Source organism: Somniosus microcephalus, chromosome 9 (genome assembly GCF_052327205.1).
Source record: "Somniosus microcephalus isolate GS21.2 chromosome 9, FLI_Smic_1.0, whole genome shotgun sequence".
Lineage (NCBI taxonomy): Eukaryota > Metazoa > Chordata > Chondrichthyes > Squaliformes > Somniosidae > Somniosus > Somniosus microcephalus.
Genome location: NC_140995.1, coordinates 207,657,107 through 207,669,800, shown reverse-complemented (window position 1 = coordinate 207,669,800; position 12,694 = coordinate 207,657,107). Strand labels below are relative to the sequence as shown.

Genomic DNA, 12,694 nt, shown 5'->3' with positions numbered 1-12,694 from the left:
CAGACCCGACACTCTTGAAACTCACGCGGAGGCGGGGCTGTGGCAGGTTTCCAATCCACCATCAATCATTGCGCGTTTAACACCTGACCAGCCTCCGAACCCACCCCGCCTCCTGAGCACCGGCAAAATCGCGGCCCAAGTGGCTGACTCTCAGGGCAACTAGGGTTGGGCAATAAATACTGCTTTGCCAGTGTTGCCGAGTTCTGTAAAAGGTCATGCAGCAGCTTATCTCAGCAAGCCACGAACAGGAGGAATGCCAGGCAGTGCGAACTTGCTCACTGATCAAAATATAATGTGGAGCATGAAAAAACATGCCCGGTTTTCTAAATACACAATCTCATTACTTGACTTCTGTGCAAGTGCAGGTAAACAGGGGCAGGCAGCAAAGAAGTAATAATACATTTGCACAAGAAAAGGTGAAGTGTTACAAGAAGAACTGTGTGCAATTTTGGGCACCCCATTATAGAAAGGACAGAAAGCCACAGAGAACACAGCGTGGATACACCTGGATGGGAAACCATAGTTATGAGAATTGAGCTACTGGGGTTACTTTCACTGGAGCAGAGAAGATTTAAAAGTTATTTTGAAAGGTTTAATAATAAGATATATAGGGAAAGACTAAGGTCAGAATTTTCTGATGTAAGAACGGGTGGGTTGGAGGCTGCAGGAGGCGGGTTGGCGATTTAAATATGACGAGGCCTGAAGCCTCTACTTTAACCTGCTGTGCAGGTTTTACTGCAGGCGGCCAGGGCCAGGGGCCCAGAATTCCCGGTGGCTGCAACGAGGTGGCCTCAGCCTCGGGGAGCATTCCTTGCGGGCCGGAAGGAGCAGGAACCCGCCCCAACGTCGCTTAAAACTCCACAGCGTGCCGGGAAAACCAAACTTCCGGGTTTCCCGTCATCTCCCGGGTTCCCCCCCCGCACCGTGCAGGTGAGACCCGGGAAAATCCAGCCCCAAGAGTGAGGAGAGAGATTTGGAGAAATTGTTAGAGCATGGAATGCTTTGTTACAGGGACGGATTGAGGTAGAAACCATTTAAAAGTGGGAAAAATGGATAAATATTTGAAACATGGGGAGATACAGGGCTAGGAGGAGAAGGCAGGGCAGTGAGAGTTGTTTTTAAATTTTTGGGGGGATATGGGCAATGCAGTACATATTCCCCATCCATAGTTGCCGAGGGCTATGTAACAGAACTCATGCCCACACATATAAGCAGTGTCAGCTGTAGCTCAGCTAATAGCACTCTCACCTCTGAGTCAGAAAGTTGAGAGTTCAAAACTCCCACTCTAGGACTTGAGCACATAATGTAGGCGAACACTTCAGCACAGTACTGACGGAGTGCTGCGTTGTCAGTAGTGCTGTCTTTTGGATGAGATGATAAACTTATATTGATCAACTGACTGGGCAATGCGCCATGGGCAATTTACTAGTAGACCAACAGAAAAGAGAGATGCCGGCATTTTTGAACGATGAACTAAAGTATTACACTTATTGTCTAAAAGGGGCAAACAGATATCTGGTACTTGTTCAGATTTCTAGAGGGCATCTCATTTGGATAGGTATGGCTGTGAAAGGGAGTTGCTGCACCAGTCTTACTCTGCTCACCACCTCCCAAGCAGGATGCAGGAGCGTCCATGAAATTCTGTGCGACCCAAGTACTTCCACCACAATCCCCACAGGACGAATACTTTTCAAGCTTTCTATTTTGCTAGTTTTACATTCGAGGCTTGTTTTACTGCCAATAGCTGGACACACACCAACACCTGTGAACTTGGAATAATATCTTTATTGCATATTCTTAAATTCAGATGAGAGTTGGTCCTTTTAAAAACTGGAAACATTTGATGAAAAATTCCTTGAATTCCATTTGCTCCTAAATAGATTGTTTTTCACAAATTTGGATTGTTAGAGAGTCCAAAAAAAATTCACAGATGCGGAGATGTAAACAATATACGGTACAAGTTACAAATAAACATGGTTGAACACTGCACACTTATCTGAAAATTCCAATACATGCTGAAACACTGATCCGGAACATGGTTATACCAGTACATAGAAAATCCGATCAATAAACTGCTTCACATGTAAACTTCCTTTTTATTAAAGTCATTGCAATCATACATCAGTATCGTAGATTTATTCCTAAAACTTGCATTAGCAGATTTTTAACTTTGCAGAGTGCAAAATAACAATTAACGCACAAACATGATTGAGTGATAAGTTGTCTTTTTTTTTTGCAGGCATTTCCCTGCAAGTTGTGCCCAAAACTGATTTCTGTGTACTGAATTCACCAAATAACTCGAGGCCTAGTGAACTCTTTGCTGGTAGTTTTGGGGCACATTAATGATTGGCCTTCTTCATCATTACTGAAAGTAGGTCAGCAAACTGCTATAGATGTTTTAAACACAAAGGCAGAGGTGTTTCAACAGCATGTACGACAAATGAATCACCTCCTTGATCCAAAAGAATGCATCACAGTTTTTAACATGTATGTCAACAAAAACATTTTTTTTTTTAAATTACAGCTAGAATTTGCTTGCCCAAAGTGTGGAACTATTCAGTCAAACATTACTTAAAAAAAAATGATAGCAGCTGTATAGCTTTTGAGAATCGATTAACAAAATAATTTGACTACAAACAGCAGATAATTAATAAAGTTACTAGACTGCGGTAAAAAGAAAATGAAGGGGCACTTTGCAGAGAGATTCTAGAGCAACCAAAAAAGGTAAATAGTGTAAATCTACCATGGTAGCTAAATAGAAAGTAGACATAGTATACAAGCAAACTTAAAATGTTTGAGATGGAATCCCCAAACAGGCTTTACATATAAAGCACAAATCCTAAACGGACGCATAGTAAAAGACATGGGTCATTGGAATAGACAGTCCCGATGCAAATGGCATGACAGAGCATTTCAAAAATCAAAATGATACACAGTGGAAAACACATTTGACAATAACACTTTAAAAAGTTAATTGTGTGTTTCAATAATAACCAATTGCACATTTAGCAACTAGTTGCCGACGGGCTCCTTAGAAAGTGGGAAAAAACATCCGAGTTACTATAACATGCAGCGTTACTTGTTGTCATAGTACTCCTGCCCTTAAAGCTTGTGGATGGTTGATGATATTACAATGGAGACCCTGAATTGTCAGACCTGAAGTTATTTTGATGTAAATGAGGAAAGTCTCCAATTTTCTGGAGACAATCCCTTGCATTAGTCAGTTTTTTTGGCGGTGCATAGAATCCTGCATTTGCTCTGGTGACAGTTGGTGCCAAAAAAAAAATCATCTGGCCAATACTCTTTGGCAGATTCATGGATATACTACATCAACACTGAAAAGGGTGCAATCTCTGCACTGCAAGCAGATAGATTTACACACCATTTCCAGTCTAGTGCAATCACATTACTTCCTACTGATCTGTGGACATACAAAGAACATAAAGAATAGTCAAGGACGAGAAAAGGCAATTCGGCCTATTGAGATTTGATCCTCTAGTATCCTACTTCTGCTGGCCCAGCATCCAGGGAACAACACTGAAAGTGAGGAGTCTAATGTTGCTCTCAGCTGTTTGTGAGCCTCCCTTTGCTAAATCTATTTCATTATTGTAAACTTATGTCACACTTTTTTGTTGCCCAATTGCACAATACATTATATTTGTCAGCACTGAAATTTCATTTGTCATTTGTCTGCCGAATAGCATAACTGATCTAAATCCTTCCGCCGATTAAGATTTAAGCCATCTCTCTACTGCTCGCTCGATTTTGTTTAATTGAATAACACTATCATTGGTTTCAGCATTTTTTGTAAATTAGCAAAAAAGGACAGTAGTCTGAGCAATCACCCTCAGTGTACTTTGTGAAAGTCCAAATAGTTAATACCATAAGGAGCTCCACTATAAACATATATAAGTAAAAAAATCTGAATCCAACACACATCAGACTCACACTTTGGTACAGATGCAAAACAAGCAAGTATATCATCTGCCGCTGCTGCCAATCTACAAAGAAATTACCCACTAACTGACCAGAGAATGTGCCAATTCATAGCCATTCCACCTTGTGACCTTAAAGAATCACAGCTTTGCCTTTGCAGCTGAATAATACACCGTGCATTACATGAATAATGTTCCTGTTGTTATAAAACAGAGTTACCTTCCGACTTACCATGAGCACTGTCACACAAGATCTGCTGTTCTATTTATAACATCCTCAAAAAAGTGGAAGAAATTTGTTAGGCAAGATCTTCCCCTTCTGAAATTCTTGCTGGCTGCTTCTGATTGAAGTGATGACTCCTTAGAATGATTTCCGTCGTTTCACCAGTTACTGATGTTAGGCTAATGGACCTGCGCTTGCCAGGGTCAGACTTGTCTCCCTTTTCAACTATAGGTTCTATGTTTGCTTGTTTCTAATCCTGTGGAACCACACCAGTTTGCAATGATTCTTTCATAACTATAGCTAGCGCCCAACAATTTTCTCCCTAGTCTTCTTCAGCCTTATTGAACATATACCATTGGGCCCAAGGAATCTCGGTAGTCATCAGTCTCTTTAACTCCTCGGGTAGGTCCATCACACTGATTTTGAAATCCTCTAGGATATTTGGTGACTATAAAAATTGGAAACCAAGAGACAACTTGCTTTTTTATTGACTACTTTAAAAAAAAAATTAAATGATTTTTTTTTTCCTTCCCCCAGTAAAATGTGACAATTTAAGGGTAACTTCTGACTGAAATAAAACCCACATCAGAGCACGGATCCTAAGCAGATAATGACCATGCTTTTACAATTGAACAGAACGAAGAGTGACAACCCTGCAGAATATATGACCCCATTTGTGCCAAGATCCTGCAGTACCGTTACACTGCACTCTGAGGCTGGTGTCAGACTGGCATTTTTAGAGCCGTACATTAGTGCCAAAGGAGCAGTATAAAATTGTGGTGGACTTGGAGCAAGGAATAATATTGCCGATAAGTGGTTTGTGTCGCTTCATACCACCTGCAGGGGTGATGTGTGCTTTAACTTATTACGACAACTTGCACCTGTATAGTGGTCCTAATGTAATAAAACATCCCCCCAAGGGACCCGGAGCCTGCGGTGGTGAAAAGCTGACTGAAAGCATGGTCAGGGGGAAAAAAAAAAGGTTTTAAGCAGGCCGTTAAAGGTCGGGAGTGAAGTAGCACGGCAAAGAGGGAGTTCCAAAGAGTAGCCCCATGATGGTTGAAAGCTCTGGCAGGAGTGAGGAATGCTGGGGGGGGGGGGGGGGGGATGAGGAGGGATAATTGGGTGCACAGGAGGACCGTAAGGCAAGAGTTGGGATGCATGGCTTGAGGAGGGTGCAGAGATAAGTTGGGTAAAGTCATGGTGGGCAAGGGTTTTCTAAACCAGGGCAAGATTTTTGGGATTTGAAGTCAGCGGAGCTCATGAGGAGTCGGTGGGCTGGGGACAGGGTACGGAAGCAGAGTTTCGAACAAGTTGGAAGTTAGTGTAGGGAGGAGCTTGGGAGGCCAGCGGGAAAGGAGTTTAAGAAAAGGAGTCTCCAGGTGCGCAAAACTGATTCCTGTGCACCAAGTTTAACAATAAGACCATAGGAACAAGGAGTAGGCCATTCAGCCCCTCGAGCCTGCTCCACCATTCAACTAGATCACATAGAAACATAGAAGATAGGAGCAGGAGTAAGCCATTTGGCCCTTCGAGCCTGCTCCGCCATTCAATGAGATCATGGCTGATCATCCAAACTCAGTACCCTGTCCCTGCCTTCTCCCCATACCCCTTGATCCCTTTAGCCTTAAGAAATATATCCAACTCCTTCTTGAATATATTTATAGAATCACAGCTGACCCATGCTTCAACCCCATTTACCTGCCTTAGCTCCATAACCCTTGATACCCTTACCTAATAAAAATCCAGCGATCTTGGTCTTGAAAGTTCCAATTGTACCAGCATCCACAGCCATTTGAGGGAAGAGAGCTCCAGGTAACACCAAATAACTGAAGGCCCAGTGGACCCTTTGCTGGTAGTTTTGAGGGGCACTAATGGTTGGACATTTTCATCATCAGTGACAAAGCAGATCAGCAAAATGCAACAGGTGTTTTCACTACAAAGACAGCAGGCATATCAACAGCATGTACAACAAGCCTTGAGGTATCTAAAGTGTTCGTAAGGGTTTCACAGCGTGGCTGGGAGTGAAGCCGGGCAATGTTGCAGAGGTGAAAATATGTGGTCCGAGTCATAGATGGGATACAGCCTTATGAAAGTGACCTTAGAGGGGGGAAAAAAAACCTGCAATGCTGCCCATTCACAAACGGTGTGCATGCACATGAAACAAATTATAAAGTGTTTAGAATGTTTCCTTAATTCACTTTCCTTCAGTTGGACCCCACACAGAGCCAAGTAGTGGGGGCAAGGGAACTCTACACAGAGTCGGTGGCTGAGAACAGGCAGTTTAATTGCCCACCATTTTTGTTTTTTTAAAAAAGCATTGGAGTCAGGGTCCAAGTCAGTGAGCATTCGAACTTTGAGCTGATTGTCAGGCTAGTCGGGAGTGCGAGGTACATCAGCCGAGTTCAGGTTGTTTAGCATTGCAAAAAGAAAGTGTATTGAGTGGAATGAGCACACACACATTGAGCATCCTTTTGCAATTCTAAATGAGGTTTTAATGTTGTCCAAACAACAGCTGCAGAAAACATTGGTTTAAAAAAAGGAATAGAAATAAACTATAGTGACTTATGAGTAGTTATATAGAGAAGCAAAAATCCTTGTGAATCCTCAATGGGCTCAGTTTCTCACAAGTATGGCTCTTCATTATTCACTACAGATGAAAATTAAGACTTCGTCCTCACAACTGCTCCTTTACTCACAGGGTTAAGACAGACAATATTTTTCAATCCTGTAAGAAACTCAATAAAAAGCTGTAAAACTCTAAAAAATAAAGTTATGCCCTGTGGCACAACATTTGCTGTGGGTGTGTAAAAATCTAGTCATGCTAACTTAATGTAATCCGTCAAATAAACCAGAACATTAATCTGAATACTCCAAACACCAGCTCCCTGTACAGCACTGGAATGCAGCCATACCAATTTTCAAACATGATTTAACATTCTTATGCAAATGTGAGTTGCTAAACTGGAATCACCATTAAAACAAGAATAAACCAAAAGCTGACTCTAGCAACCGGCTGCTAAAGTGCCAATGGAGCTCATCCAATGAAAGGGCAAAAACATAAAAAGATACTATACAATGACAAAGGCTTTGCGACTCAGGCCTGCTGGCTCAGATTGATTGAAACACCCAGATCATCATTATTAATACCCCAGTGAGCTCATGAGTCCACAACACCTTAACATTTAATATTAGCCTAGCTAAAACATTATGGATTAAGTTTGTAGAAAACTTCTGCCATAGGCAAAATGCCCACACATCCCCATCTACCTGGGACGAGAACAGTGTTGAAACTAATTACCTATTCTCTGACGTCAGGTGCAAATGTATATCAAAGTATGTTAGATACTAACTTAGAATGCAGGATTTCATCAGTACACAACTTAAATTTAAGAACTGTACAAATCTCAAAGAGAGAGGTTTGAAGGAGTCAATGCTCCTTACTGAAGCAAAACATCAGTGTATTAAAGAAACCAGTATGACCCATTCCATTCCATCCATCTGTGTACATACTATTACAACAGATAACATCACATCAGTGTAGAGTTATTATCTACAGGGTAAGTTTTTGGAAAAATGTGACTTCTGATTCCAACTTTCACTTAGTGATACGTGATCCATTGGGGCAATGTCATGTAGCTCAGTCACAGAATGTTTTATCATTTGCATCTTAGGAGCAGGAAATGACTGTTACAATATCAGCATGCCAACTTGTTACAATACTTCTGATGCAATTGCAAAACTGGATCAATACCTGGTATATATGCTGAGCAGTAATTCAGTGAGCGAAATAGACATGACCCCCCCCCACCGCAACTTTTTGTGCACCCACAATCATTATTAGTTACTTCAGTGAAACTCTTCACTTTGCAGCAACAGCACTGCACAGATTAGATGAGGTAGTCTACAAATTACGTGTTCTATGAGGACTGGTTGGGCTATTGAAAGTGTATGGGTTAGTCGACGTTCGACCAACACGTTCACGACAATGTGAAACCTACTTGTAAGATTAAAATACATCATCTCAAAGTTTGCAGCAGTTCAAGAACACGGCTCACCACCACCTTCTCGAGGGCAATTAGGGAGGGGGCAATAAATGCTGGCCTTGCCAGCGACGCCCACATCCCAGGAACGAATAAAAGATCTAACTTGCTGTAAAGAGCAATAGTTCATCCTGTGCTTGCCCTGAACAAAAGAAAATGTTGCCACAAAACTATGGCATAAAATTCAGATCCTCAAAAGACTGAAGAGATCGATAGGATATAGTGAATTGACTGCAGTTGCTGTAATGAATGTCCAATTGATATTTGTGGGTGTTACAGCATTAGTGTGGTCGTATTTCTTTAAAAAAATAGTACTGCCATAAAAAAACAAAGTTTGCAACGCTTCATTTTAACTCATGTAGAAGTAATACTTCTCTAGTCTTGTTCCAGAGCAAATCTACCCCAGCTTCACTTTGTACAGCTGTCAGTGCTTCCAGCAGTGGTTTATGGCCGGCACGTTCCACTCCAGAAGGTACTCTACAGTGACCAAGTCAGAATCACTACACTGCACGGAATGATGTAGACTGCCAGGTACAGCAGCTGTCATCACCAAACCTTGCACGCCATAATACGCCTCCTCTCCAGCAGCGCCCATGACACAGAGGAGGCTTGAAGCGGGTTTGTTTCAGAAGAACAAGACTTGCACTTTAAAACCTTACACACAAACCAAAAACAAATACTGTCTAAATAAGACGAATGGCAGTGAACTGGGCGGACTACAAGAGAATTTTAACCATCTGAAACATCAGGCAACAGAAGAGGCACGCCTGTAGTGTCTGCCTTATGCAGCTCTGTGTACCTTGATTTCCATTCCATAATTCAGCAATATTCATTATGCAGCACCTATTATACTTACACTAATCATTGTGGCTCGGATAGGATGAGTCAATGTTTAACGTTTAGAAGGTCAGAGATTTGTATTGGAAAATAAAGCAAAATCAAAGAGTTTGTTTAGTCCAAGAGCACTGGAAGTGAGGAAATGTTTTGAGGTTCTTCACACTTCACCGGTTTTCCTGCGTAATATTTAGCATTCTAAATTTATGGAGCTTAACCTTCACAGGCACTCCATGGTGGCAATATGTGTTTATTTTGAAAGCTTAGAAATAGCTTCCAGATAAAAGTAGCTCCTCGAAAGGAGACTGTACGGAAGCAATAGCGAGGGTGGGCTGAAATGTCCTAATGGTCGAAAAAAAAAATTGCGGCTGTTGCAGCAACTGTTAACTGGTCTTTCCTCAGTATTTCTGAAGGGAAGCGAAATGCTTTACCGGGTCAGCAGTGGTATTACTACAAATTAAGCTTGGATTATAGAATTCCATCCAACTTCAGAAAGTTAAACTAAAATGAACTAGTATAACAAATGGCTCAACATACAAGAAACGCAGCATCCCATAAAGACCTTCTCTGGGTAGAAGTCCAATTTTTGTTATCGTATATTTCTCTTTGTTTTCCCTCTTGGGAATTCCTAACTGCTCTGGTTCATTGCGACAAAAAAAACATGAAATTCACTTATAAAATAGATTCGTTTGTAAAACCTGAAGCATCGTCAGTCTGTGCAGAGGAATTTGATATTAAACACTGGATGCACATGCTTTCTGCGGCTCACCACTGCCGGGCATGAGAACGTTCTTGGAATCGTGATCTAGCATCTTAGTTGCAATTTCTCCTGCTTCCACTTTCTGCTCTTTCTGTTTCTTGAGTTTCTTATACTGGATCCATGGGATAGCGCAAAGGATTGCTCCTCCGATCAACGGCGGCACGCCAGCAAGGTAGAACGCAACATTATACGTGCCCAGAGAGTCGCGCAGAAAACCTGGGAAAGGGAGAGAGCAGAATGAGTCACTGCATTTACAAGATCGCAGGATAATTATAGGTGAGGGAGGCCATTCTGCCCATCTTAATTCATCCATCCAGAGAGGTCCTAAAGTCCACCCACTTCAGCCTCCAATTGTTTCTTAAATAATTCCAGGGTTTTCACCTCCACTATTTTTCCTAGAGGTCCATCCATGCGTTGATCGCTGTGTGAGGAGAATACTTTCCTGACATCCATCCTAAATTTGCCTTTTATAGTGTTTGAACTTGTGTCCCCTTGTCCCACTCTCACAATTAAATTCAAAGTAATATTCCAGATCAACCCTTTCCACTCTCTTATAAATCTCTATAAGATCACCTCTTGGGCACCTCCTTTCCAGACAGAAAGGCCCAAGTTTCTTTAATCTTTCCTCATAACTAAGACCTTGATGGTAGAGATCCGTCCTCTTCCTTGCACTGTCTCTAGCACTTCAATGAGTCTCCCTTGTGTCTGAACTGGGTGCAGTACTCAAAGCGTGGTCTGACCAGAGCACTATACAGTTTGCTTATGACTTCCTCTGATTTATATTCTATTGTTTGGTTATGGAGTACAACCTTCTCTTGATTGCTGCTCTCCAATGGTTGGACATATTGAGCATGGAGTCTACTCAGACTGGTAGATGTCTTTCAGCTTCATCCTCGACTAGTTCAACCCCATTCATGGAGTTTGCCTGTTACTCTTTTTTTCTTCCATGTGCAGTACATTACATTTGCCTGCATTAAATTCCACCTATCGTTGTTCTACCCACTTGCATATTTTATCCAACTTATTCAGTCATTTCTGAGCTGCCCCCCTCCGATTCCGCTGCCCCTCCTGGTATCATCTGCAAATTGAATCACTTTGAACTGAACTTCTCAGTCAGTTGCACATTTTAGAAAGTGTATTGGTCCCAACATCACCCCTGGGCATCCCATTCAGTACTTCCTCCAACTCCGACACAATTCCTCAAACGAGTGTTCATTTTCTACCCTTCAGCCAATGTCTTATCCATTCTCAGGGATTACCTTAAATCCCCACAGTTGTGAATTTAATTAATAACGTTTTGTGTGGAATTTTCTCAAATGCCTTTTTGGAAGTCTAGATACAATACATCGTAGGACTAGACATGTGCTGGTCGCTTACAGATACATCCTTATAACAAGTGTAATTTATTGTAGTAAAGCAAAAGGTAATCCATACAATGACTTTAACTCTGCCTCTGCAGCACCAAAGCCAAGTTCACTCAGTTGCAGTTAGTCTTACAGTAACATCACGTACAGGCAAGTACAGTGTTTGCAATAAAAATGATTTCATTAGCCATTTATTGATTTTGCCTTTTGTTTTAATGCGTGCAATTCGCTGGGATAGAAGGAAGGGAGGGATGTTCAGACATAAGCAGAGGGAGAAGTTTTCTCTCTCATGCCAATAAATCACACATACTGGTGTGAAATCAATAAATGTTAATAAAATCCCGAGTGTCAGGCATGTCATATGTACAATTACTTACAACACAGTTGTGCTGGTTCACATCACGCAGCCAGAAAAGGAAAAGAGAGAAAGAAAGATTCTTGTGCTGTTTTCACAAGAGCCTTAGAGGGGTGCTTGCTGGTTGCCGATGATAAGAGTCTCACGCATCCAGCAGCAACTTCCATGTAAACTCACTCGATTTCTTAAGACTGGCAGCTCGGAAGGCCCCATCACATCAGGTCTTCCACGCAGCCAGTTTTAGCGAATCCAGCAACCTTATATTGGCATTGACCAGGAGCGGGAGTCAGGAGCTGGCAGTGCAAGAGCCTCTCTAAAGCCAATGTAAAAGTATCTTTTGAGAGACCGGGGGGAGGGGGGGGGGGGGGGGATTTTCACGGGCAGTAGCAGATCAGCGGCCCGTTTTACACTGCCAGATTTTCAACATCAATGGAAAGGATAATGGGGCAAGGTATTACATGGTCAGTTGAACGGCTACCGCCCACTTTACTCCCAATAGCAAAAGGGAAATTTCACCCCACTGACCAAGTAACCAGTTTCTCTAGACCCTATTTTTCTCTATTTTCAAGAATCCACAGTGTGCCCTCTGTAACTAAAGTAGTTTTGGCTTTTGCCTTCTGTTGCCTGGGCCCTAAGCTCTGGAACTCCCTGCCTAAACCTCTCCGCCTCGCTACCTCTCTTTCCTCCTTTAAGACACTCCTTAAAACCTACATCTTTGACCAAGCATTTGGTCATCTGCCCTAATTTCTCCTTATGTGGCTCGGTGTCAAATTTTTTGTCTTATAACACTCCTGTGAAGTGCCTTGGGACAATTTATTACGTTAAAGGCGATATATAAATACAAGTTGCTATTGTTGTCTGGTGCCATGTCTCAATAGCACTCGGTCATGTCTGATATAATGGCCTACACAGTATTAACATCTATTACAATATAATGCTTCCTGCCATTCCAATGTTCTCACATTGCTTAGCCAACTTTTTTTGTTATCTACTCTAGCACATTGCTTCCCCCTTTAAAACTTTGCACACCACAAAACTAGTTTGCCATAAGGGCACCAGAACAAAGATCATGTTTGCTGTGGAACGGGCTCAAATTTCTTACCCTCTGAACTCAAAAGTTCTATTCAGTACAAAAATTCAAAATGAAGACTCTCATCTCCTGGCAACTAATTGGCAATTA

The 12,694-nt window shown here is 41.9% G+C and overlaps 1 protein-coding gene across 2 annotated transcripts in view; it reads right to left on the bottom strand.

The window, feature by feature from the left end:
* The window catches only part of slc16a10 (solute carrier family 16 member 10), a 173,483-nt gene that overhangs the window by 20,449 nt on the left and 140,340 nt on the right, over positions 1–12,694 (bottom strand). The window contains exon 6 of one of the 2 annotated variants that reach the window (XM_085997821.1): positions 9,805–10,011. In XM_085997821.1, coding sequence (XP_085853947.1) covers positions 9,805–10,011 — 207 coding nt within the window. Of the gene's footprint in view, positions 1–1,767; positions 10,012–12,694 lie in introns of those variants that run through there. The other variant, XM_085997822.1, reaches the window with a different exon arrangement.